The sequence below is a fragment of the Xyrauchen texanus genome, chromosome 30, assembly GCF_025860055.1.
Source record: "Xyrauchen texanus isolate HMW12.3.18 chromosome 30, RBS_HiC_50CHRs, whole genome shotgun sequence".
NCBI lineage: Eukaryota > Metazoa > Chordata > Actinopteri > Cypriniformes > Catostomidae > Xyrauchen > Xyrauchen texanus.
In genome coordinates this window covers 16,534,607-16,561,139 of record NC_068305.1, presented here as the reverse complement: position 1 = coordinate 16,561,139, position 26,533 = coordinate 16,534,607, and the positions used below count along the sequence as shown (strand labels likewise).

Sequence of the window (26,533 nt, the reverse complement as noted above, 5' to 3'; positions counted from 1 at the left end):
TGATGTATCAGAAGCAAATGGAAATGGAGTGATGATTGATGATGATAGAAGGAATAGTGTTGAAATGGTTCTTGTTGAAAATTTTGTAATGTCACAAAGTGTAGAAATTGTTGCTGGAACTGAGATTAGAGATGATGATACATTATCGGATATCTCTGGTTTTGGATCACAAATTATGGATGATGGATATACACTGCAAGAAATAAATGATTTCTTATATGTAACTTTTGGGAATGCTGTTGAAGTGAAAGATTTTTTTCCAGACACAGAAAAATTAATGTTGTCAGTGTTGATATTACAGAAAACAGTTAGCTATGAGGCATTAAGTAGGCAAAAAAGATTCAGACTGAAGTAGATCATTACAAAACTAAGAAAAGAGAAGGCGCTTCACAAAAGTAATAGTTAAATCACATGTCTATTTACCTTTGCTTTAGTCAGCTTTTGTCCTCTCTATTTCTCCGTTTTGTAATTGAGGTTTTAAGGGTTGGATCCTTAAATATAAATGGGGGAAGGGACAGGAATAATTTAGCAATGGTATCAGAGTTGATTAGAATTAAAAAGATTAATATTGCTTTTATGCAAGAGACACATACTGATATTGATAATTAAATTGAATGGGGTATGAGGTGGGAAGGAAAATCTATTCTAAGCCATGGGACAAACAATAGTGCTGGTATAGCCATTGTATTTTCAAACAATAGTGATATAAATATTGTAGCTGCAGAAGAGATTGTAAAAGGTAGAATATTATTAACTCAGATAGAGTTTATGGGTACCAGTTTTGTACTGGTTAATATTTATGCACCGAATGGAGGTCCTGAGTAAATAGAAGTTTTTAAGAAGTTGGAAGAAGCATTTGATAAATATAATCTATGTTTTATTATTGGAGGTGATTGGAACTGTACCACTGATTTTACGATTGATAGAAATGGAGAGGAGCCACATAATGAATCATGTACCGTGTTGTCAAACATTTTAACTGAATTTGATATGATAGATATGGTATGATAGAAATATAAGAGTAAAACAGTACACATGGCTTAAAGTTTCTGATAGTAGGATAAGTGGGGCAAGGTTAGATTTTAGAAAATATCCTTGGACAAACCAATTACTTTGCTGGAGCTCACAGAGGCAAAGCAACAAATGTCTACCGGTCGATCCCCAGGGATTGATGGACTACCTGCAGAGTTTTATAAACAATTTTGTGAGTTTCTTGGTAAAGATGTATATGAAGTACTTTTAAAAAGTATTGAAAACTTCTTAAAAATTGTAGGCCAGTTTCTTTGTTGTGTCTGGACAATAAAATATTTTCAAAATGTGTAGAAAACAGACTCAAGTGCTACTTTAAATCATTAATTCAGAAGGGCCAGACATGTTGTATTCCTAATCGGTCGATCATGGCCGGTCTTTTTTTAGTGAGGGATATAATTGATTTTAATCATCTTAATAATTCTAACCTTGGAATTTTATCATTAGATAAAGAGAAAGCTTTTGATCAAGTCGATCAAAATTTGGTTTTGGTGACATTTTTATATCATATGTTCAATTATTGTATTATAATGCCTTTGTGATAGTAAAAGCTGGTGGTGGTTAAAGTAAACCAATACCAGTATTAAGAGGTATTACACAAGGCTGCCCGCTTTCTGGGCAATTGTACTGCCTTGTGATTGAAAATGTTTTGTGTAGACTAAGAAGAGATATTATAGTTTTTATTTTATTTGATTCATTACCTGGCACCTTCTTTTAATTCTATCTTTATTGTTATTTGTTATTATTTGTCTTGTCATTATCTGTTTTGTGTATTAATGCTTTGGCAATATTGTATGTACACACATTCATGCCAATAAAGTACTTTTAAATTGAAAAAGATTAGAGAGAGAGAGAGAGAGAGAGAGAGAGAGAGAGAGAGAGAGAGAGAGAGAGAGAGAATGAACGTATTTTATATTGTATAGTGTATATTGTTATTATAGTTTTTTATTTTATTTGATTCATTACCTGGCACCTTATTTTAAATCTATCTTTATTGTTATTTGTTACTATTTTATCATTATTATTTGTCTTGTCATTATCTGTTTTGTGTATTAATGCTTTGGCAATATTGTATGTAAACACAATCATACCAATAAAGTACTTTTAAATTGAAAAAAGATTGAGAGAGAGAGAGAGAGAGAGAGAGAGAGAAATAGCGCTCAGGTGTGTGCACTCTTTTAGTGATGCCCAGTATCGTTCTTTTGAACCGGTTCTTTTTAGTGAATGAGTTGAACTAGTTCACACACACACACATATATATATATATATATATATATATATATATGTATGTGTATATATATATATTATATATGTGTGTGTGTGTAGTGACGTTGTGTATGTGATTACGTAAATTAACTGGTGAATCGGTCTTTTGAACCAGTTAATTTAACCAAAATGTCCGTAAGAACCGGTTCGTACACCCTTTCCGCTTTCTCTCTCTGGAGGAATGCTTGACAATGCCCCCACCGCCACATATTGATATTTTGAACATAAGCAAATGATTACCTTAAATGTTCACACCACTTAAATAAAATAAGGTCTGTAAAAGATTTTATTACAATATTCACAAGCACACACCTTTAAAATCGCTGTAAACAGACCAATCCTCTACATGAAACTGTTATTTTTTTTTTTTTGTTTACCACAAGTACAAAAAAAAAGAAAATTATATTTAAAATGTGAACAAAACTGAAATATCAAATAGCTAAACAACATTTACTTCTAAGAGCCAGTTTCCCATATTTTAACTGTTCTTTCACCTATATCTTCATTTAAAGCATTAAGTGACACTCACAAACAAAATATTTGGTTTCTCTTAATTGAAATATATATATATATATATATATATATATATATATATATATATATATATATATATATATATATATATATAAATCCAATTGCAACTATACTGTTTTAGGACTCCTGGAATCCAGCATTTCATTTGTGCACCCTATAGAGGACAATAATTTTTAGTGAATAGCTGTGAATGCCACAGTTTTAGACCTTGAGTATCTTAAAAGTGGGCATTCTGGGCTTTTCTGTGAAGTTGTTTTTTAAATATGACTCTTATACTGCATATAAGAACATTTTAAAATCCTAATACAAACACTGGCATTTTGCTGGGTCTCAGGATGAAGATGTAAGATGTAATGAATAACAAGAATATTCAAATAAAACATCACATCCTTCTGTAGAGTCGAGATGGAGATGGGCTGAAGAGTGTTCTGAATTCCACACATTTGATAACAACATCCATGATGCACAGCACATTTGTATTTGTCTTGGCCCCAAAACGCATTCAGTCCTCTTCTTGTAAATAGACTCTGGTAATACTTCACATGGTTGTGAATTTCAATTGATCTCAGGGAGAGACTAACGTCTTTTCTGTGTACTAATATTAAAACGGTCTTTCCCTTCGCTCTGTAAGGCAGAGGTTTGCAAAGCAGAGCAGAAGTAGCAAATAATTACAAAAACGCTTCTTTTCATCATAACACACTCACACACAAGTTAACATACCCATGCATACACATACACACTTCCACTTGATTAATTCAGCAAAAAGACATTGTTTGAAGTCTCCAGGCGTCCAGCATAAAATACTCTCTCATCTCAATCATGTCTGAGTGTTAGTTCCCTCCTTGATTGTTCCTGGTGCAGACATCAGCAAGTGGTTTAAATTTAGGGCCAAGAGTGTTCAAAAAGTCCAGTGAGTCTGGATCACCCAAAACACTACAACACCCTACAGAGCCTGCAGGAGACCCCGCCCCCTCGTGTCCATAGGTCTTCAGCAGGTCATCGGCATACCGCCCCTCCTCCTCATCTCCGAAGTAAGCCAATTTCTGTCACAAAGCAAGCATCAATAACATCAGATCAAAGAAAAATCCACTTGCAATAGCGCAGAAAACCCATTTATATCTGGTATTAACATCCATCAGTGGTAGATGTTACACCGCAGCACTGCATCATGCATGTCAGGGACCATGTGATATTATTTTGCAAAAATATCACCACAGGCACATCATTTTCATGTGATCAGGCTGTTTGAGGCACATGTTAATACCAGGGGTAAACTGTGCCAAAGAAATTACACAAATATTTATAAACTGTTGTAAGATTTAATAGTTATGCAAGCTTGGCTCACTTTGCCCAAGTAGTGCTCATTGGATCTCCATGTGTCGAGAGGACTCGTGTTCGAGTATTTCTGGTACGCTGCGTTGCCGTAGAGACTGCTATTGTGATGGCCAGCAAAATTGTATTTTTGTGTCCCAAACTCTTGAGTGGTGCTGTTGTACACGCCACCCCCCTGGATATATTGATGCCCATAGTGTCCTCCAGCTGAACCCACGTTCTTACTATTCATGATTTGAATGCCTTGAACTGATCCGTCCACAAAATCTGGCCCAGGGATCTTCAGAAATGCCTCCTCTTTCTAAAGAAAGAAAAGCATTAACTGATGAATATGGTCAAAGTCTTAGTCGTTCATTAAAAAGAGTAGCACACTTTGAACAGAGCACTCTACTAAAAAGCAGATGAGTTGGATCAGGTGTGTTTTATGCATTAAAGAGGTAGTACACTCCAAAATAAAAATTCTGTCATCATTTACTCACCGTGTCATTCAAGACCTGTAGGAGTTTCCATTGCAATGTTTTTGTTTTGTAATTGTTAATGTAAAGCTCAAGTTGAGCCTCTTCCTCAGCCACATACATTTACCCCTTACCACTCAAAGATTATATGGGTAGGTGAACTCATGAAATGTAAATGGTGACTGAGGATAGCATTCTGCCATCTACTTTTTCCTTCACCTCGGAGGTGAGAAATTCAAACTTTGAAATGATATGGGTGAGTAAATGATAGAATGTTCATCATTAAGTGAACCATCCCTTCAGCAGATTCTCAGCTCAATTTAACAATTTGAAAGGCATTTTATTTATTTTTTTTACTCACCACTTCTTCACCAGGTGCCTCAGTGTTTGATTTAAGCAGCATTCCTCCTGTTCCAGTATCATCACTAATGTACAGCTTTTCTCTCTCAGTGCTGCACATGAAGATGAGCAACAAACCTGAGAAAGCAAGAAATAACAGCTAGCATCTTTACTCTGGTGCTCCTAAGAGAGTGATTCAACAAGTCAGGTTTGCAATAAAAGCATTATCATGCCACACCCAGTGGGATTTAAAGGTCTGAGACCACATTTGAGGTTTTAGTTTTCATTTCAAACTGGAAATAAACAGAATGGTTCCAGATTTTGAAAAGTGCAAAACAAAGAAAAAAATATAATGTAAATCCAAGAAGACATATATAAGATTCTGCATTATTTCTCCTTTACTTGTAACTCCTTTGTACAAAGGATCAGAATTCCTTGCTTCCGTTGAAGCACACAAGATTATTTTTGGAGCATTGTCAAATTATGCTGGATAACATGAACCATCAGGTTTTGCACAAATTTGTGATGTCTATGCCAGCTCAAATGAATGCTGTCAAAACATCTATTTTTATTTAAAAAAAAAAAATCTTTATTTTAACTCCTTGAAAGTTGCTTTTAGGAAGTCAATGATTATACAAATCTAGATTTTTTTTTGCATATTTTTTTAGGGTGAATTTTGTGTGAATTTTGCATGCTGTGACATTTAAAATGCAATTTTTTTCCCCCACTAAAAAGATGCATATTAAAATTCACCCTAAAAATTCACCCATGTTGTCAGATTCTGTTATGTTTAATTGTTTAGCGATTTTAAATAATGATATATATATATATATATATATATATATATATATATATATATATATACACAGTATATTTCTTCTTCTTTCTGCTGCTCCAATTAGGGGTCACCAAAGTGGATCATCCTTGATCCGCATATTTGACTTGGCACAGGTTTTAAGCCAGATGCCCTTCCTGATGCAACCCCCAGTGGCTGGGGGACTCTCATCAACACCTATGGGCAATTTAGAGTCTCCAATTCACTTAACCTGCATGTTTTTTGACATGTGGGGGAAACCGGAGCACCCGGAGGATACCCACGTGAACGAGAACATTCAAACAACACACAGAAAGGCCTAGATAGCCGGGACTCGAACCCGAGACCAAAAATATATACATATTACACACACACACACACATGAAATTAGAAAATGGTAATTAAATATGAATAAATTAGGGGTATATTGTCTGAACGTGGCACTCACATAAAAGTAGCAGCAGCAGACCAGAGAGAACTAAGGCAAGGATGCCCCAGCTGCCCAAAGAGGTAGAGGCACTGCGAGCCCCACATGATCCCATTCCATTTTCCTCCCGTTCACAGGTACACAATCGCACTTTCACAATCTGCTCTTTCCCAATTCCCTGCAGATCCTTCACCAGCAACGGTACATTGTACAGACCGTTGGGCAAGTCCACAGCCTGTTGCAGCACCACAGAGTTAACTGCCAACAGAGGAGGGAAATATATTGATCAGACTGAAGCCTGAGCCAAGAACAGTACAGTGCTTTCAGTTGATCAGCCAAAGTGATTAAACAACAGAATAGTTTTCTCATAACACTGTACTATACGGTTCTATTTGTTAAAACTAGTGAATGCATTAGGTATCACGAACAAACAAACAAATACTATTGTTTATGGTCAGCTCATGTTAATTCAAAATGTATTAACTAATGTGAACATATACAAAATTTCTACTCACCCTCAAGTCATTCCAACCCTGTATGACTTTCTTTCATTCGTGGAACACAAAAGGAGAAATTTTGAATAATGTACTGATCGCTCTATTCCATGCAATTACAATGACTGGAGTTTTCATGCTTCAAAATGGAAGGAAAAGCACCATAAAAGTATTGTAGATGTAGTCCATATAACTGTATTCCAAGAAAACAATGGAGGGACATTGACATCTGCATAAGATATACTTGCTTATTCAAGTCCAGACTGATCTCACAGAAAATTTGGCAAGTGCGTGTAACTGTTGTGGAGCCTTGCAAATATGTCCAATTGTAGATAGGGCACGTCAGTGAGTCGGCATGCTGTTCCCAATCCTAGGATACCTACATTTCTGGCAACAGCATGCCGACTTCCTGTGTGATCATGTTGCACTAGTTATATTAGCCTCCTTCATTAGACTTTTATGGTACTTTGCCTTCTTTTTGAAGCTGGAAATCTCCAGTCCCCTGTTATTCCATGGAAAAGAGTGAGCGGTAAGTCTTCAATTTCTCCTTTAGTGTTACAGGTAAGAAAGAAAATCATGCAGGTTTGGAACAAAATGAGGGGAAGTAAATGATGACAGAATTGCATTTTTTAAACTTTAATGAATCACATGAAAAAATTAAAAACTGCACCCCCAGCCGCAAGATACATCACAATGCTCTAGCCTTACTTGTAGCATCCTTCAGTCTCCACTTCCCATCATGTTCTGCTCCGAGATCGAATTGGAAGGGAGTCGAGTAAGGTGTCTCGTCTTTGTCCACAGCTTCAATCAGAACTGAGCCCAGCGAATTGCCCTTACTACAAATGACCAGCTCAGAACTTGCAATCTCGGGCATGTTATCATTCTCGTCCTCGATCTGGATTATAACCATTCCCTTTCCAATCTTCTTATCTGAAAAAAGGAAGAGTAGAGTGTGATTTTTAGCACAGTCAGAAGACTGGTTGGTTGACAATGCAGAAAGTATGCATTTGACATCTGTAATTAGAACGTTATGAATGTCCTGAGAAAAAAACGCAAAACTAGCACTTTGTAAGAGCACAACAGAGATACTGTACTCTGTCTCTTCTAGGAATGCCATTATACAACTTTGAGATCTGAGAACACGTAGGATCAGGTAGGACATGTTGATCATGAGTACTCTCCAAAACCCTGATAAAATCCTCTCAGAGACCTCAAGCAGTTTCCAACCAACCACACCCTGTTTACAGGGCCAAATGGTGTTTAGACAACAGCCGGGGAAAACACACACACCCGTTCAGAGGAACATTGTGTACTCACAAACACACAAAAATGTCAGTGTCTCTTAGGTATGTGTTACCATTTCAGACAGATTGATAAGCTCGGAAGGTTCCCCAAATGGGGGACAAGACAAGCCTGTGGAAAAACAAAGTTCAGACTCACTCTCATCCATTGCTCTGACAGTTATGTTGTAAGTATTGTTGAAGACCAAAGGTGATTCGCGGTCTATAGTATTGGCAGTTCTCAGTTCTCCAGTGTTCTCCACCACAGTGATCCAGGAACCTGGGTCAGTCATCTTATAGTACCTTAAACACAGATAGAGTCATGATTAGAAAGTGCTATAAAAAGTCCTCACATTTTTTTAATGTACAATTATATCACAGAGAATGTTCCGTAGCTCTTTATAAACATTGTACACTGTAAAATGTTTTGTCAGGTATCCTAAAAAGTGCAATTTTTATAGTATTGTACCGCATATTCTTACTATTATATGAAACATATTTATAATTTTAATCAGCATTGTTATTTTTTAGCATACACTACAATCTGTCAAATATTTGGACATGCTTGACTGAATTTTTGTTTCTTATGAAGGTTTATATTAAAATGACTGAAATTTGTTTTGAAGACAATTTAATGTTACAAAAATTTTTTATATATTTTTTTATTAATGAGTTGGACCAGATAGTGAAGGAAAGTCTGCCAACAACTGGCTGGCATACTTGGGAACTCCTTCAATATGGTATACTAAGCATCTCAGGTGGCACCTTATAAAGTTGAATGCCCAGAATGTGCAGAGCTGTAATCTAGACCAAGGGTAGGTGCTTTGAAAGTCAATAATATAATATAATAAAAAAAATTATAATATATATAAGATTTATTTGTACACTATAAAATTCCCATACATCCATTTGTGTAATTTTATCATTTTGATGACCACTTTTTTTCTAAAATATAACATAGTAGCATGTGTGTCCAAACTTTTGACTGGTAGTGTATCTCAGAAGACAACATAGCATACTTTATTCCATTGCTGCTCTTCGTCTCTGGGTCCAAAGCTGTATAGGTTCCAACGATAGTTCCATTGGGAACGTTCTCCTTGACCTTGAGCCATAGAATGGGAGCGGTGAACTCTGGTCCCTCATCTTCATTTCCCACAGAGAGCTCCACTGGGACAGAGAGCCAGCCAGCATTAGTCCCAACCAGTGGAGCTTCATTACGGGCAGTAATTTCCAGCTTTACCATCGGAGATTTTTCATAGTCTAATGACTGAGAGGAGAAAAAATCCGAAATGAGAACAATGTAGATCTACAATAGAGCACATATTCACAAAAAGTCCTTTATTAAAGTCCTCATCAAATGGCTTGACAAGTGTAATTTTCTGTCCTGTGTTGACGTATTTCTAATTGGGTGGGACATATTGAAGGGTTCGTCCCTTTATTGAAGGGTTCGTCACCAATAGCTTTTTTTATGCCACAGCCCTGAATCATTTAATACTTAATAGGCGATTGCAGGTGGTATTTAGGGGGAAGGACATTCTCATTTTAAATAACATTTGATTGGACAAAATTTGTGTAGTGCAAGATGAGACATCATTCCAGGTTTTCCTGGAGGAAAAATACAGTAAATTTTAAATATCTGGTTAAAGTTTATTTTGCCAAGTTTTAATAACGCATCAGTAAATATATGGATTCAAAGTTAAAATCCATGGACTAAAAGCCACAAAACTATTAACTTTTTCCCAGTGCAAATATTCTTACTGCAAAACTATGAAGAGCTGTCACGATAAGGCTACTAGAAGTTGTTGCTCTGGTTTTTGACCCTTCACCTTGAAGACTACTACTTGAAAAGGAGAACCTGTGTTTGTCTGGCAGACGTTACACAGTTGTATAACAGGGTGTGGCTGGTAAAGTATTGCTTAGTGCAAAAACTGCACATCCATATCAAGCAGACAAGCATTTTCACACACAGCTCTTAAATGGTGAGCTAACCCTCCAATGCTACTATAAATAAAACCAACACAGACCCTATCAGAGAGATAACAAGAGCATGCAAGAGCAGCACTAAACCCCTAAACAGACCCTTTTAGTTCTAGTACTGTAGTTCCTTTACAACTTGGGTTTTTACTCAGGGGTCAGATATATAAAACACTATATATATATATATATATATATATGTATTATAAATGTATTTCTAAATATGGTGCATTAATAATCTGTAAAGAAATCGTGATTGTTAAAGCTAAAAGTAATATTATAAAATGCTTAATTTTCACATGGGAAATGGTGCTTCCGGATGTTTGTGTACCTTGAAATCGACCCCATTCAGCCGATTTACTGACTTACTATATGTTTGTGTCAATTAAAATGTGTTTACCTTCCCCTATGATGCTACTGATAGCACGTGCATGAGTAACCTGTGAGACACATGTTCTGGTCCCATTAAAACTTATCGGTTACCTAATGTAACCTCGGTTCTCTCTAGATCAGGGAACGAGTATTGCGTAAGCTAGCTTACGCTACGGGAAAGATTCATCTTTTCTGAGATATTGAAGCCAAAAAATTATCCTTAATTTTTGTATCCATTGTCAACGCAGTGCGGCAGCTGCAGACCTTGAGCGGGCTATCTAGCGAGCTCATAGGTTGCTCTGCGGCAACTGCTGCAGCCTATAGACGAGCTTGGGCGAACTCGCATCCAATGAGAGGCGTCCGCGCGCTCACTGCATCAAAGCCCGCCAAAATGGGCGTGACTAGAGTGCATATAAGCGTAGTTCGTAGGCTGGAACCCTGGTTTTCATTGACTGAAGCGAAAAGTCGCTGGTGGCGCGAGCACGGCCGGCTACGCAATACTCATTCCCTCATCTAGAGAGAACCGAGGTTACATTAGGTAACCGATACGTTCTCTTACGAGAGGTTCTCTCGTATTGCGTATGCTAGCTTACGCTACGGGAACCCATTGTCAACGCCGTGCGCGCCCAAGCATCCACTGTATGAGCCCCAGGGAATTAAGGGAGGACCCGGGGGGAGCCCTTATGAGTGGGGAAATAATATTTGGCCGGCAAGAATGCGGGTCATTGATTGTGTAATACATAAGCACATAGTGGGAAGGGAACGACAGAGCGGCGGTGCCGGTCTGTGTGGAATGTGACCCATCAGTGCAGCTCACCAGGGGAGCTGTAGCGTATTAAACCGCTAGTAGTTTTGCCTGCAGAGCAGGCACTTCCATATTGTAAAATCTGACAAAGGTGGAGGGGGAAGTCCATCCCGCTGCCACACATATGTCGTGAATGGAAATCCCGCTGGACCATGCCCACGAGGATGCCATGCCTCTAGTAGAGTGAGCCCTAATGCCCAACGAGCATGGCAGGTCTTTTGACGCGTATGCAGCAGCAATAGCGTCCACTATCCATCTAGATAGTGTCTGTTTCGAGGCGGCGAGACCTTTGGTGCGCCCTCCGAACGAAACAAAAAGCTGCTCAGAGCGTCTGAAAGCGGCGGAGCGCGCAGTATACAATCTCAGTGCTCTGACCGGGCAAAGGAGATTGGCGTCGCGTTCGCTATCGGGTGCGATAGGGAAATGACCTGTGCTCTGAAAGGAGTACCGATCACCTTGGGAACATAGCCGTGTCTAGGCTTTAAAATGACCTTGGAGTCACTTGGTCCAAACTCAAGACACGCAGCGCTGACAGACAGCGCGTGAAGGTCTCCCACACGTTTGACTGATGACAGGGCAGTCAGAAAAACGGTTTTGAGTGAAAGGTATTTCAAATCCACGGATTGAAGTGGTTCGAAAGGGGGGCTTTCATAGTTTCGAGAACTATAGAAAGATCCCAGATAGGAACCGATGGGGCGCGGGGGTTCATCCTTCTAGCTCCCCTGAGGAAGCGGATGACCAGCTCGTTTTTACCCCATGACTGGCCGTGCAGGGGTTCAGCGAACGCCGCAACGGCCGCCACATACACTTTGAGCGTGGATGGGGATCTGCCCTTATCCAGCAGCTCTTGTAGAAATACGAGCAGTGACGACACCCCACATGTCCGCGGGTCCAGGTCTCTGTTGGTGCACCATTTTGAGAACACAGACCATTTTTACGCATAGAGTCTTCTCGTGGAAGGGGCTCTAGCGTGTATGATGGTGTTTATTACTCCTTCTGGCAGAGCGACGGGTAGTCGTTGATCACCCACGCATGCAGCACCCAGCGCTCTGGGTGGGGATGCCAGATTGTGCCGCGAGCTTGAGAGAGGAGATCTGCTCTCACTGGGATGCGCCACGGCGCTGTCAGTGACTGCTGCGTAAGCTCCGGGAACCATGTCTGATTCTCCCAACGCGGGGCTATGAACTGCATCTCTGAACTGGAAGCCGCGTCGCCGTTCGAGGGGCATCTAGCAAGCGTGGAAAGCGCTCGAAGAAGCCGGCCGTCTTCGCCACCTTCAGCCATCCTGCGAGCTACGCCATCCGGCGACGAGATGAAAGAGATGAAAATCAGGGTTCCAGCCTACGAACTACGCTTATATGCACTCTAGTCATGCCCATTTTGACGGGCTTTGATGCAGTGAGCGCGCGGACGCCTCTCATTGGATGCGAGTTCGCCCAAGCTCGTCTATAGGCTGCAGCAGTTGCCGCAGAGCAACCTATGAGCTCGCTAGATAGCCCGCTCAAGGTCTGCAGCTGCCGCACTGCGTTGACAATGGATACAAAAATTAAGGATAATTTTTTGGCTTCAATATCTCAGAAAAGATTAATCTTTCCCGTTGCGTAAGAACCTCTCGTAAGAGAACCAGGAAGTTATCATGTTTACTTAAACAATGGTGAGTGTGATTTGAAGGCTGAATTATGGCTGTAAAATAAAACTTTTACTTCTCTGACAATTAGGTTTAGGTTTGAGTTAGGAACTAGGGCTAAAAAAAAACTGCATATTCATGTTGACAATATTACATAATTTACAACTACACATACAACTTGCCTCTGTGGAGAACTCACCTTAACAACACTTTTAGCTTTGGCCACTGGGGGCAGTGGTTCAAATTTCAGTTAGCACAGACACTTTCGACCTACTTTTGCTGAAATCACAATCGTGATCGATCTGAAATTTCTATCTTTTTTGGTAGCCCCAGGGTTGGCTGGGAGTCTGGATGAGGGTCCCTGGGTTTGTAACAGTTGAAACAGGTGCTGTAAAAGCAGTTCTAACTTTGTTTCCATACCTTTATGACATACAGAAGTCCCTCATTGGTTTTGGGGTCCGTCTCCATCCTGAAGTTTCCACTCTCATTTCCCTTGGTGACCTCAAACAGGGCCTTCCAGTTAGCAGTGTTCACCAAGTCCTTATCTTCCACTGGGATCCTAAGAACTAGCACATTTTCTTGGTTCTCCTGGACCTGTGCCTTCAACTGTCCCAAAAGAAACGACACACAATTGACAAATTCTTTAAACACCAGATACCACATTTGATTCCAACAACTGAAAAGCTGTTTATTGTACATGAGTACATACATTTATAACACACCCTAAAGTGGGGAATGCTTAAGGACTGACAACAAACAAATTGCCATTTTGTTTCATGTTGCTAATTTATAATAAAAGTAATGTAAATTGGTACTTCATACACTTCTTAGATTTTAGATTTTCATTAAAACATTCAATTAGATTACATTAAAAAAAAAGTATTGTCTAAAAGACGAGGTTACTGCTTTCCATTTAGTTGTGTAATTTGAAATCAGTTACATATTACATTTCTGAAGTTATCTACTCAAAACTGCCACTGGGGGTTTGGGGTGTTCTGTTTTTTTCCCCCTGTAAAGCTGCTTTGAGAAAGGCATTACACAAATAAAACTAAATTGAATTATTGCTAAAAAGACAACATATTGGCCCTACCAACTTCTCTTTAAAGGTGGGAGGGTTATCGTTAACATCTGTGAGTGTAATGACAGCAGTTCCTCTGTTGAATAGCCCATCATGAGCTCCACCCATATCTCTAATCTCTATGGAAGCGTAGACATTGTCCTGTGCCTGAGTGGGAGGAACATAAACATTACTATTCACAAACATACAAGAATTCGATTCCCACACTACGTATATCTGAAAACACTACAGTATTTTCTCAGTAACACAGAAATAATTTACAGCCACATCACCACAACACTTAATACATACACCACAAACAAATCAGTGCATGTGTGTTTGCACAAATATTGTCTAGGTGCCTTTTGTGTGTCTCTAATAAATTACAGGATATAATACCTCTCTGTCTAAGGTGTTGGTTTTGGCAGTCAATACTCCAGAAAAAGCTTCAATGGAGAACATGTCGGTAGCGTTGAGTAAAGTGAACTTGATCAAGGTGTGGGGGGTTTTGGCCTGATCCTTATCTGTGGCATTCACCTGACCTATAACTGTACCTGAAATAAAGAACACATATATACTTGTTGAAAATACAAATGTAGGTTCAGCGGTTCGACTGTACCATTTATACAGTATAATTTGCTACATTTGAGGGTTAAACCAAGTGTTTACTTTTGAAGTGTGTAATTCCTAACCTCTAGCGTCACCAAACGGAATTGACAAAATTATGATTGTTTTTAAACAGGTTTCTCGAATACTCCATCTGCCATTGGCCAGACAAAAACAGATAGTACCACCCCAAACTCACATCATTGGTTGAGTTAAAGTTGCTGTTTCAGGCTGTTTCAGGATGGTCACAAGTGTCCCAATGTTAGAAAATCAAAAAACAATTGACTTACTTATAGGTGACTCTGAATATTAAACTGGGATAGAGGTATTTTTAAAGGAATAGTTCCACCCAAAATTCTCATAATTTATTCACCCTCATGCCAAATCTTTTCTTTCTTCTGCAGAATATAAATAATCATATTGTATTAAATATATCAGCTCTGTAGGTCCATAGAATGCAAGTGAATGGTGACTAAAGGGCAGCATAAATGTAATCAATATGATTCCAGTTGTTTAATTTAAGTTATCTAAAGCATTACAATTGGTTTTGGGTGAGAAAGACCAAAATATAACTTTTTTTCACAGTACAGCTTGCCAATGCAGGCTCTAAGCACTATCATGATTTAAAGATTTTCTCAATTACACTTCCTAGTGCTTGACAAATGCACAGAGCACTAGATGGTGCTAGGAAGTGTTATCAAGCTTGAAATCATGATTGCCAATGAGACTGCTGATGTAATGTAAAACAGGTTTTTGGTCTGTTCTCACCCAAAACCGACTGAATCAATTCAGAAGACATTGATTAAACCACTGGAGTCGTATGGATTACTTTTATGATGCCTTTGTGCTTTTTGGAGCTTCAAAGTTGTGGCACCCATTCACTTGCTGACCTAGAGAGCTGAGATATTCAGGAGGAGAAAGAAATTCATACACATCTGGGATGGTATGATGTTGAGAAAATGATGAGAACATTACAATTTTTGGTGAAATATTCCTTTAACATCGAAAAATTTAAAACTTGAGTTTTAAAAATACTTTTTCCTTATTTGGTTCTTTCTTTCTTTACCTGCTCTGCATCGTTCGGGCACCGTGAAGAAGCGACTTCCTGAGAACTCCGGGGCATTGTCATTCTTATCCTCCACAATCACGGTAATGGGCAAAGGATCATCAGTTTCCCGGTTGCTATGTCTGTCATACACTCGAGCCATAAACTACAACAAGAGGGGCGAGAGAAGCACACATATTCAATTGTATTGACACTACAATCATATTGCATTGCATTTCTTTCCCTTTGTTCTCTGTACAAGGTCTGGAATGTAGAGACTCACAATGAATTGGGGGTACTGCTCACGGTCGACGGCCCTGGTGACACTCAGCACACCAGTGTCCTTGTTCACCTGGAATACGCCAACAGGGTCTGTGGTAACACCAGGCCCACTGATCACATAATACACAGTGTAATTTACTGAAGAGTCAGACGCAATCTGAGCAGAGAAAAGCACAGCAATATCCAGTAAGTAAAAAACAGATGTTTGTGACAATGAGATATGTCAACTATAAAACTAGGCCTATTAAAATATTTTAATAAAATCATACCCTCGTATGATAACAGATAGGGCTAGTAAAACAATGCATTACACATACACATACAATATGTTTCCTTCCTCACATCCATAGCTCCTGTTATTAATACATTTCCTTCTCCACATCCTGAGCTCCTGTTATTTTCAATTATAGAGCGACCTCATCCGCAGTTTAAATAGTTCAATATCATAGTAAACATTACAGGCTCTTTTTATTTTACACTGAAAAAAAGGAAAAAAAAGTAAATCAAAAAAACAAATGTGCCTGATGTAGCATCTAAATGATAAACTGGTTTTATTCAAGTCAAAAATAGGCTATTACTGTATCACCCTGAATACATTAGGCTACAACTGCAAAAGCATTTTTTTTTTTTGGTTGGTTGGTTGGTTGGATAAGGTAAAAATAGCTCCTTAAAGGAATAGCTCCCTCAAAATTGTATTCTCTCCACCCTAGATGTGTATGAATTTATTTCTTCTGCTAAACACAAACAAAGATGTGTAGCACAAACCCAACACTTAGAAGAATATGTCAGCAGTGTAGGTCCTTACAATGCAAGTGAATTGTACCAACATTTTGAAGCACCAAAAACACATAAAGCATCATAATAGTAATCCAGACTCCAGTAATTAAATCCATGTCTTCAGAAGCAATATGATAAGTGTGGGTGAGAAACAGACCAGTATTTAAGTCCTTTTTTTCAATAAATCTCCAAATGTACTTTTTTTTTTTGGCAATTGGCATTCTTCCAGCATACTGCCAACTACTGAGCAGGGCAGATAATTTATAGTAAAAAAGACTTGCATATTGATCTGGTTCTCACCCACACCCATCATATTGCTTCTAAATATACAGTATATATTTAACCACTGGAGTCTTATGGATCACTTATATGCAGTTTTTATGTGCATTTTTGAGCTTCAAAATGTTGGTACCCATCCACTTGCATTGTATGGACCTACAGAGCTGAGATATTCTTCTAAAAACCTTCATTTTGTTCAGCAGAAAAAAAGAAAATCTGAAGCCGACATTAAGAGGAAACCGAAAGTCCAACAGAAGGTCAAGCCGAGATAACGGACAGGAGGAAAAGGAAAGGGAGTAAATGAGTGAGAAACACTAATTTGGGACATTTAGCTTATGTTGCTCATTCTTACCGTCTCCACATCCTTTGGGAATTTAGGGCCATCATTCTCAACAATAGAGAAAGGCAAAGGTCTCCATCTTCTCTTAAAACGTTTGTGAACCACATTGCCAGACTTCTGAGATGCCTGAAACCATAATATAGGAAGTAAAATTCCTTATGCTGCTCAGCCAAATCATACGGAAGAACCACAGAGCTATGATTAAGAATTACAGACTACAGCTTTACCTTGTCTGTACAGGACAATATAATGTCCACTCTCCAATCAAAACCACTCTCATCCTGTACCAACACAGAAAATGTCCTTGTTGTAATCACCATACTGCGAACTGTGATAATGGTTCCATCTGTATTTACAGCAAAGTCTGGGTCGCTGGTGGTAAAAGCCACGGGCTTGAGTGCACAGCCTTTGAGATTTACTGTAAAAAAAAAAAAAAAAAGAAAGAAAAATAAAAGTGACTTTAAACACAGGGTAATATTCGAAGCTATCCAATCTAGTGGTAAAATCAGAGGTAATGAAACTTAGTTTATTTTAAATATGCACAGAAAAACACTGAAACCACAGGGGAATGCTCAGAAAACAAGGCCTTTTCCTATCTAGAAAATTCAGAGGTACCGCATTATTTATTTTTTATTCATTATTTACTATTCTTTGCTCACTTGCTCTATACTTAATTTACTTTGCAAATTAATCCAAAGTTAGGCCCATTTTGTGTTGATTTTAGGGGGGAATATGGAATAAAAAAATCTAGCATAAATAGAAGTATAGCATAAATAGAAGCATAAATTATGAACAAATACATTTGAAATAAACCAAGTTAATTAATAATTTGCAAGTAACTTATATACTACTCTGAAAAACATGTTAACCTATGTTAATTAATTGTTGAGTAATGCTATGTGTAGCACAAACCCAACACTTCAAATAACAGTGAAGCATGGTGGTGGCAGCACTATGCTGTGGGGATGCTTTTTTTTCCGGCAGGGACTGGAAAACTGGTCAGGATTGAAGGAAAGATGGATGTCACTAAATACAGTGCAATTCTTGAGTAAAACCGGTTTCAGTCTGCCAGAGATTTGAGACTGGGACAGAGGTCCACCTTCCAGCAGGACAATGACCCTAAACATACTGCTAAAGCTACACTGGAGAGGTTTAAAGGGAAACATTTAAATGTCTTGGAATGGCCTAGTCAAAGCCCAGACCTCACTTAATTCTTGTTTGTGAAAAAAATATTTTGGTGGTAGGTATGTTGTGCAAATCAAATGCTACAAACTCTTAATGAAAATCTATTTTAATTCCAGGTTGTAATGCAATAAAACAGGAAAAACACCAAGGGGGTGAATACTTTCATAAGGCACTAATATATCAAATTAAAGGGAAGATCAGATCCAAAAATAGCTCCTAATGGCGACAATTTTAGGTTACCACTTTTTACAGTGCATAACAGGTAAAAGAAAAGCTTATACAGATGGACAAATATCAATTTGTCATTCAGATCAAAAGATTTTGTGAAACCATAAAACATACATTCTTCTGTGCCTTTAGTGATGACATAACCGGCAGGCAGTCTCTTAGGAACCGTGGCATGCACAGGCCTCAGCTCACACGACTCGGCGCTCAGAAACAGCACCTGAGGGAGTTCAAATAAATGGGTATCACATTCTTTATGCAGTTTGGTTGAACAAATCTCGGAGTAATGCTGTTTACTAGCATCTGTAAACATTTAAAAGATTCTGAGAAACTTGAAAGGATCCCATTCACCTGGGGATGATCTAATTTTACCATAAAATGATAGAGGTGAATTTGGAAAAGTGCTTCGTATTCTGATGCACAATGAACACAATTTGAATCATCTCAATGGTAAAGATGTAGTTTAATATTACAGTGATATTTTGAATTTAGCAAGTAATGTGTCAAAGCATTTAAAGGGTAAGAGGGTAATTATCTCACTGGATCGCATTAGAAAAAATGCAAAAAAAAGCTGTCCGCTCAACTACAAATGTTCTGTGCTGCACTGTTTCGTAAAGTCGTATACTTAACATTATGCGATTCTGTATTTTATGGTATGGTATGTGTTTGTGCCCACAGTAAACAGACTTCGTATGTCTCTCTGTGACCATGGACATAAATTATTACCACCCCAGGCTCTCTTTCACTGTATTGTAGCATCTACAGTAAACCTGAAAAGCTAAAAGCATACATGCCATTTTTAGAGCAAACAGCTTGAACAAGTAGAGAGGAACCCAAACAATGACTGGCATAAATCAAGAATGGCATGGGAAACTGTGACTATCGCAAGTAACAAGAACACAAACAACCCTTTGTTTGCGAACAAGAAACCATCAAAGCTTAATGCTGATGAATACACCACATACTGCAATATGGCAGGTTGCCAAATGGTTTATAGTTATGGGTTTTGGACAGGTTTTAAAGGTACATAGCTCCATATCAGCCGAATATTATCTCCAAACCTGGCTAATCTGACCAGATGAACCTGTAGTAAAAGTGAAATTTACTTTAGGGTAATTCCATCACTGTCAGCTAAACTGAAGTGTTTAATTAGATTCCTCCGTAAGGAGGGAATCTATTGTATTTGTCGGTTTTATTATTATTATTATTATTATTATTATTATTATTATTATTATTATTATTATTATTATTATTATTCTTCTCCTTGAGCCCCAATAGCTCAAAAAGTCACTGGTCAAAAATTTTCTAAATTGGCACATTGATACTCCATGCCAACGGGTACCCCCAAACCAAGAATGGTCAACATTCGCCCATAGGTGGCGCTACAGGCCACGCCCAAAAAACAAAAATTCAAAGTGATATAATTTCCACCCCATTTGTCCAAATCTTCTGAAACTTTGTAAACATGCCTCATTTCTCATGGGGAACAAAAAGCCTCAAGGACCCATACTTCTGCCATTATGGATTTTCCTGTACAGTGAAAATTTTGGAAAACCTACAAAACTCTTCTTCTCCTGAACCTCAGCTCCAATTGACTTGGAATTTGGCACACGTGTGTAGTATGTATGTCTTTCCAAACGTTACTTAGCAAAAATGAATACAATACAAAATGGCTGAAATGGACGTGTTTATGTAAATGTACACACAAAAGATGATCAAAAATTTTTAAAATCCCATTGATTTACAATGGCTGAGCAAAAGTGCTCCCTCTACTGGACAAATATGGTCCACATGTAAAATCCCATTCACTTACATTGGCTGAGCAAAGAGGCTCCCTCTACTGGAGTAACTCTGTCTACCACATGCAGCTCTTCTGTAGCAATCTCTCTAATGAAGCATTTCGGTCTCCTAGTGGGTGGAGCTCCAGACTTAGACTACAGAAGACATTTTGCGCCTGCATGGAGGTATGTCAAATCAATTGTGTGTCTTAATGCTTTCCAGTTTGAACATTCAAGCTGATTTTACACTATTCAACTCAACAAAGGCAAAACAACTCAAATAAATGTTTTCGAAGCAGTTTGTGTGACACAGCGAAGCGAGCCGCTGTCGCGCCTAACGCTCGCGACGCCGATGAGAGTTCGCTTTCCTTCTTATGCGTTTCAACGGACAATTTCATAAACCAAAATACATGATATATTGGGGTGTCTGCTATATCTCAAGTGAACAAACAGTTGATAAAGAAATCGGGTATCAATATATTGAATTATGAATTATTGAAGGGGTCTAGTGATGCCGCTGTGATGTCCTGTTAGATTTTTCTCTATCGAGACAGCGTTAACGTATCAAAACTTCCGAGTATGATGTTGTTTAATTGTCTCTGACAACACGCAATCCTCGAGGCGAGATCATTTTTGCTCGCGATCTTCACGAAGGTTTGTTGGTTGTGTACAATGGTTGCCTGCTTGAACATTCAAGCCGATTTTACACTATTCAACTCAACAAAGGCAAAACAACTCAAATAAATGTTTTCGAAGCAGTTTGTGTGACACAGCGAAGCGAAGCCGCTGTCGCGACTAACGCCGCGACGCCGATGAGAGTTCGCCACAGCTTCATGCGCTTGAACGGACAATTTCATACACCAAAATACATGATATATTGGGGTGTCTGTTATGTATCAAGTGAACAAACAGTTGATAAAGAAATTGGGTATCAATATATTTAATTATGAATTATTGTGAACAACACGGATGCCGCTGTGGTGTCCTGTTAAGATTTTTCTCTCGAAACAGCGTTAACAGCTTAAACAAAATACTGCGTTATTTTTGCACATACAGATACATTTAATACATCGTCACAAACTATGAAAGTTGTACTTTTATTTGTTGTAAAATAAAGAAAATAAACCGTGTGCTCTTTGTCTAAGCTTAATATCTTTCTGAAACACGCCACAAAAACTTACACAAACATGAAACATATGTCTAAAGAAAGTAGGGATGGGCTGATCAATCCTAACGTATCAAAACTTCCGAGAATGATGTTGTTTAATTGTCTCTGACAACACGCAAACCGCGAGGCGAGATCATTTTTGCTCGCGATCATCATGAAGGTTTGTCGGTTGTATACAATGTTTGCCTGTTTGAACATTCAAGCCGATTTTACACTATTCAACTCAACAAATGTAAAAACAACTCAAATACATGTTTGCGAAGCTGTTTGTGTGACACAGCGAGCCGCGTCGCGCCTAACTCACGCGACTCCGATGTCTTTCGCTGCTGCTTGCGCCTGAACGGACAATTTCATACAACAGAGTGTCAAAATACATGATATATTGAGGAGTCTGTTATGTCTCAAGTGAACAAACAGTTGAGAAAGAAATCTGGAATAATTATATTTTATTCTGGCATTATTCCAGATGACGTCCTGCTATATTTTTCTCTCAAACAGCGGAAACAACTTAAACAAAATACTGCGCCATTTTTGCCCATACAGAAACATGCAAGACATCATTACTGAACTATGAAATGTGTACTTTTATTTGTGTACACTTACAATAACAACAAAACCTTGTGCTTTTGTAAAATAAATAAACAGGGTGCTCAGTCTCTGTCTTCAGCGATTATTTTTCTGAAACACGCCACAAAATTCAAGTGAACAAAATCAACCATTCACTGCAGTCTGTATTTTATCATCTCACAATGAATACAAATGCAACAAGCATGGCACAAAACGAAAATAATGATACTTCTCAGTTCTCAAAAGATTAAACTGAACTGTGCCTTAAGTATCGTATCATGCGATAAAAGCCTCTTAAAGAGACAGTAACAATTTAGCCTTCGTCCTGAACATAGACATTCCCAAGTAATTGAGAAGTACAAATGGTATTATTTTAAGTTTTTTTATTTCTCTCTTACCTTGTAAAATGCCACGTTTTTGAATGGCATGTAAACACAATCACTCCATTTTTTTCACTGGATCTGTTGCTATTTTAATGATTTAAAAATCAAAGCACTGACCATTTAAAGTGTGAGCTTGTAGGCTACATTTTGAAATAGTTATAAACAGTCACAGCTATACAGTGTTATTATGTGCCTAGATAGTCTTTCAAATAAAATTGCTTGTGATATGCTTATGTAAATCACACAAAAAAAACAGAAAAAAATCTTAAGAGAGAAGTGAAAGTGAAAGTAGAGATTTTCAAAGTGATTTTTCATTCAAAGTGATACAATTTCCACGCCATTTGTCTAAATCTTCTGAAACTTGGTGTACATGCCTCATTCCTCATGGGGAACAAAAAAGCCTTAAGGACCCATAACTTTCACCATGATGGATTTTCCCGTACGCTGAAAATTTGCGTAAAACCTAAAAATACTCTTCTTCTCCTGAACCGTAGCTCCAATTGACTTGAAATTTGGTACACATTTGTAGAATGGACATCCTTGAAAACATTACTTAGGAAAAATGAATGTGATACAAAATGTCTGAAAGGGGCGTGTTTATGTAAATGTCCAAATTTTAACAATATATATACCTGTCAATAAATCAAATGTAATTTTGACTGATGGTTTTTCAAACCTAACATGCTTCAAGATGACATCACTCTGAAGTACTAGCGAAAGAATGGTCGACATTCGCCCCTAGGGGGCTTACAGGCCATGTCGAAATTCCCATTTTCTGGTCTAAAATGTTCTAATTTGGTACAATGGTACTACAGGCCAACAGGAACCCACAAACCAAGAATGGCCGACATTCGCCACTAGGGGGCTTAAAGACCACGCCAAAATTCCCGCTTTCTGGTCAAATTTTTTTTAATTTGGTACATTGATACTACAGGCAGACTGGAACCCACAAACCAAGAATGGACAACATTCACCCCTAGGGGGCTTACAGGCCATGCCAAAATTCCCATTTTCTGGTCAAAAATGTTCTAATTTGGTACACTGATACTACATGCCAACAGGAACCCACAAACCACTTAATGGCCAACATTCGCCATTAGGGGCGCTTACAGGTAATTCCAAAAATCCCATTTTCTGGTCAAACATTTTCTAATTTGGTTTATTGATTCTACAGGCCGACAGGAACCCACAAACCAAGAAAGGCCCACATTCGCCCCTAGGGGGCTTACAGGCCACTCCAAAATTCCCATTTTCTGGTCAAATATTTTCTAATTTTGTACATTTATACTACAGGCCAACAGGAACCCACAAACCAAGAATGACCAACATTTGCCCATAAGTGGCGCTTACAGGCCACGCTCCAAATTTTTTTTTTCAAAATGATATAATATCCACCCCATTTGTCCAATTGTTCTGAAACTTGGTGTACATGCCGCATTTCTCATTGGGAACAAAAAAGCCTCAAGGATCCATAAGGTCCGGTATGGATTTTCCTGTACATTGAAAATGTTTTGTTTAGGAATCAGACGAAGACATGTTTTTTTGAATTCCTTAATTGGGAGGGTTTATCCCCAACCATCTACTGATCAATTTTAAATGATTTGCCATTTTGAGGAGGAATCCGCATTGCTGCTTGCAGCTATATTTGTCATTGTTTTCTTGCTATGTCTTCTACTAATGCCATCCCAAGTGTCAATTATATCTCAGTACAGTAAAGCATGCAATAAAGAAAGGGTCTGCCTCCAGGTGCATTTACTCCAGAGAAATAAACAATAATAAAAACTGCTAGGTGACCATGTAAGCAAGATGAAAACTTTTCACATTAGTCCATCATTACATTGCTCAGTGAATGAATGGATGAATCATTACTGACACCTGAAGTTTGAATCTACAGTACCTTGAAAGTAAAACAATAAACAAACAAATAAATATTTTAATTAATGGAATTAATTTAAAATAAGTCTAGCAGCTTGGTTTTACCCTGCATTAATGCATAGTAAGACAGCAGTTTTGAAAAACAAAGTTAATCAACCAGACCGATTCAAAAGGTGTGATAATAGAAAAAATACATAAACTATTATTAATAATAATAAAATGTTGAGAACTTAATTAATCTTTAACTGTTTATCACTTAAATTCTTCCACTGTGTTTAGTTTCATTTATTTTAAATCTACAAACCCACCCTCACTCACTTAAATCAAAACAAAATAGGAAATAAATAATAATAATATATATAATAATAAGTATATATATATATATATATATATATATATATATATATATATATATATATATATTATTAATAATGTAATATTATTTAGTAATACCGTTATTTTGTATATCCGACAATATGTGAAAATGTGATCACATGGTTTTACAGCGTCCGCCGATGTAATTTAAAAAAATATACAAAAATATTATAATAGCTATTAATAACTTTAGCTGTAGAATAGACGGAATCTATAGTTACTATAGTATTTCTTTGTTAACGGCAAGGTTAAACGGTAAGAGTAGAGAAATGCCAATGAAAACATATTAAATATATTACCAAAAAAAATAATAATAAAGAAAAAAAATAGAAAAGATAATTTAACGGCAAATCAACTTACCAAAATAATCAGACAGACGCAGAACATAGCGTTTTGATACATCCTGATCTGTGCTTCTGTGTGATCCGCCAATGCTGAAATACACGAAGTTACTGAACGCTCCACTGTGTTTATCTCACAGACGTGCTCGAATAAAGTCCTGTCTGGGCGCGGTGTGGATGAGGAGGTGGCCGCCTTTCATGACATTGTAGTTGTTTCAAATGGGTGTGGCAGGTAATAGCGGTTCTGTCTCTACGTTTATGTATCAATAACTCTGAACGTGAGGCGGCTGGAGTGTATTTAAAAGGTTAAACTATGATTTGTCGTCGAGTAGAGACTTTCTTAGCTTTGGTAGGCTTTGACTCCACCCAGCTTCCCTTTGAAACTCCCTCAGACTTTGTGTGTGTGCGAGAGAGAGAGAGAGAGAGAGAGAGAGAGAGAGAGAGAGAGAGAGAGAGAGAGAGAGAGAGAGAGAGAGAGATACTTTCACAGAGCAGACTTTCAATAGTGTTCTTACTTTCTAGATGTGATTAACGCATGACACAATTAATCATTTGGGTGGAGTGCAAGAGGTACTGATGATTGCACAGACAGTCATCATCAAATTTACACATTTAGCTAATAAAACAGACCAGATTTACATTTAATTACCCATTCAGCCCAGCTGCATCATGCAATTGATCATTTGAGATGATACTGAGCTTACTTGCTCGACATAATATAGAGCTGTCTGCCGCTGACATGAGCACACCTTGAAAACCAGCCTTTTTTTTCACGTGGCCTTTTTTTTTCCATGTGCATTTATAGGGTACAATGTGGCTAAAGGCACACCTTAAGGAAAATGTGCTTCTTCTTTTTTGGTCACAAAATGCATCAAGATTCGAGAAATACGTTTATTTTGATTGAATATTGATGGAGCAGCATAATTAATGTGAAAAGAAATGACAATGTAATGTTGTTTTGAATCAAATTCATTAAAAATAAATAAAAACTTAATAAAAGGTGGCGAGGGGGCCTTTACCCCACACTTCTGGGTTATATTTATATTGTGTAGATTCCAGGCCAAAAGTTACAGGGCAAAATTTGTCATTTGACATTTTAGAACATCTCAAGTATTCTATAAACAAATTATTCTCCATTGTGATTGAATCAGTCATTGTGAGCCCACTTTGAACATTTTTCATAATAAATCAATTTCCTCCACTTAAGAAAAAAATTTGTTTAATAGGGGCCTTTAGCTCCTGCACCAGGGGGACTTTTGACCACAAACACTATCCTTTCCCTTATTGGGCAGTTATTGAATTATATATATATCACTTTAAACAAAATTGAAAATGACAAATAAGTATTTTGTCTAAAAATGAATGTTATAATTTCCAGGATATATCAGGATAAATAATCTTGCAATATTTAAAAAAAAAATTAAATATTAGAAAAGAAATGGCCTCAATCAACCTTTAGACATGGATCAGGAACATTTTTGCAGTGTACGGTGACAAACAAG

General features: G+C 37.8%; 1 protein-coding gene across 1 annotated transcript; it reads right to left on the bottom strand.

Moving 5' to 3' along the window:
* Positions 1 to 2,563: 2,563 nt before the first annotated feature.
* Positions 2,564 to 25,370, bottom strand: dsc2l (desmocollin 2 like). The gene is made up of 16 exons (XM_052097901.1): positions 25,051 to 25,370; positions 18,662 to 18,764; positions 17,362 to 17,552; positions 17,147 to 17,260; positions 15,740 to 15,895; positions 15,478 to 15,622; positions 14,205 to 14,359; positions 13,839 to 13,973; positions 13,169 to 13,354; positions 8,990 to 9,237; positions 8,131 to 8,273; positions 7,399 to 7,620; positions 6,218 to 6,454; positions 4,978 to 5,093; positions 4,175 to 4,462; positions 2,564 to 3,872 (listed from the first exon to the last, which is right to left on the bottom strand). The coding sequence occupies exons 1-16, from the start codon at positions 25,090 to 25,092 to the stop codon at positions 3,660 to 3,662; spliced, it is 2,694 nt and encodes an 897-aa protein (XP_051953861.1). The 5' UTR covers positions 25,093 to 25,370; the 3' UTR covers positions 2,564 to 3,659.
* Between the last annotated feature and the right edge of the window lie 1,163 nt (positions 25,371 to 26,533).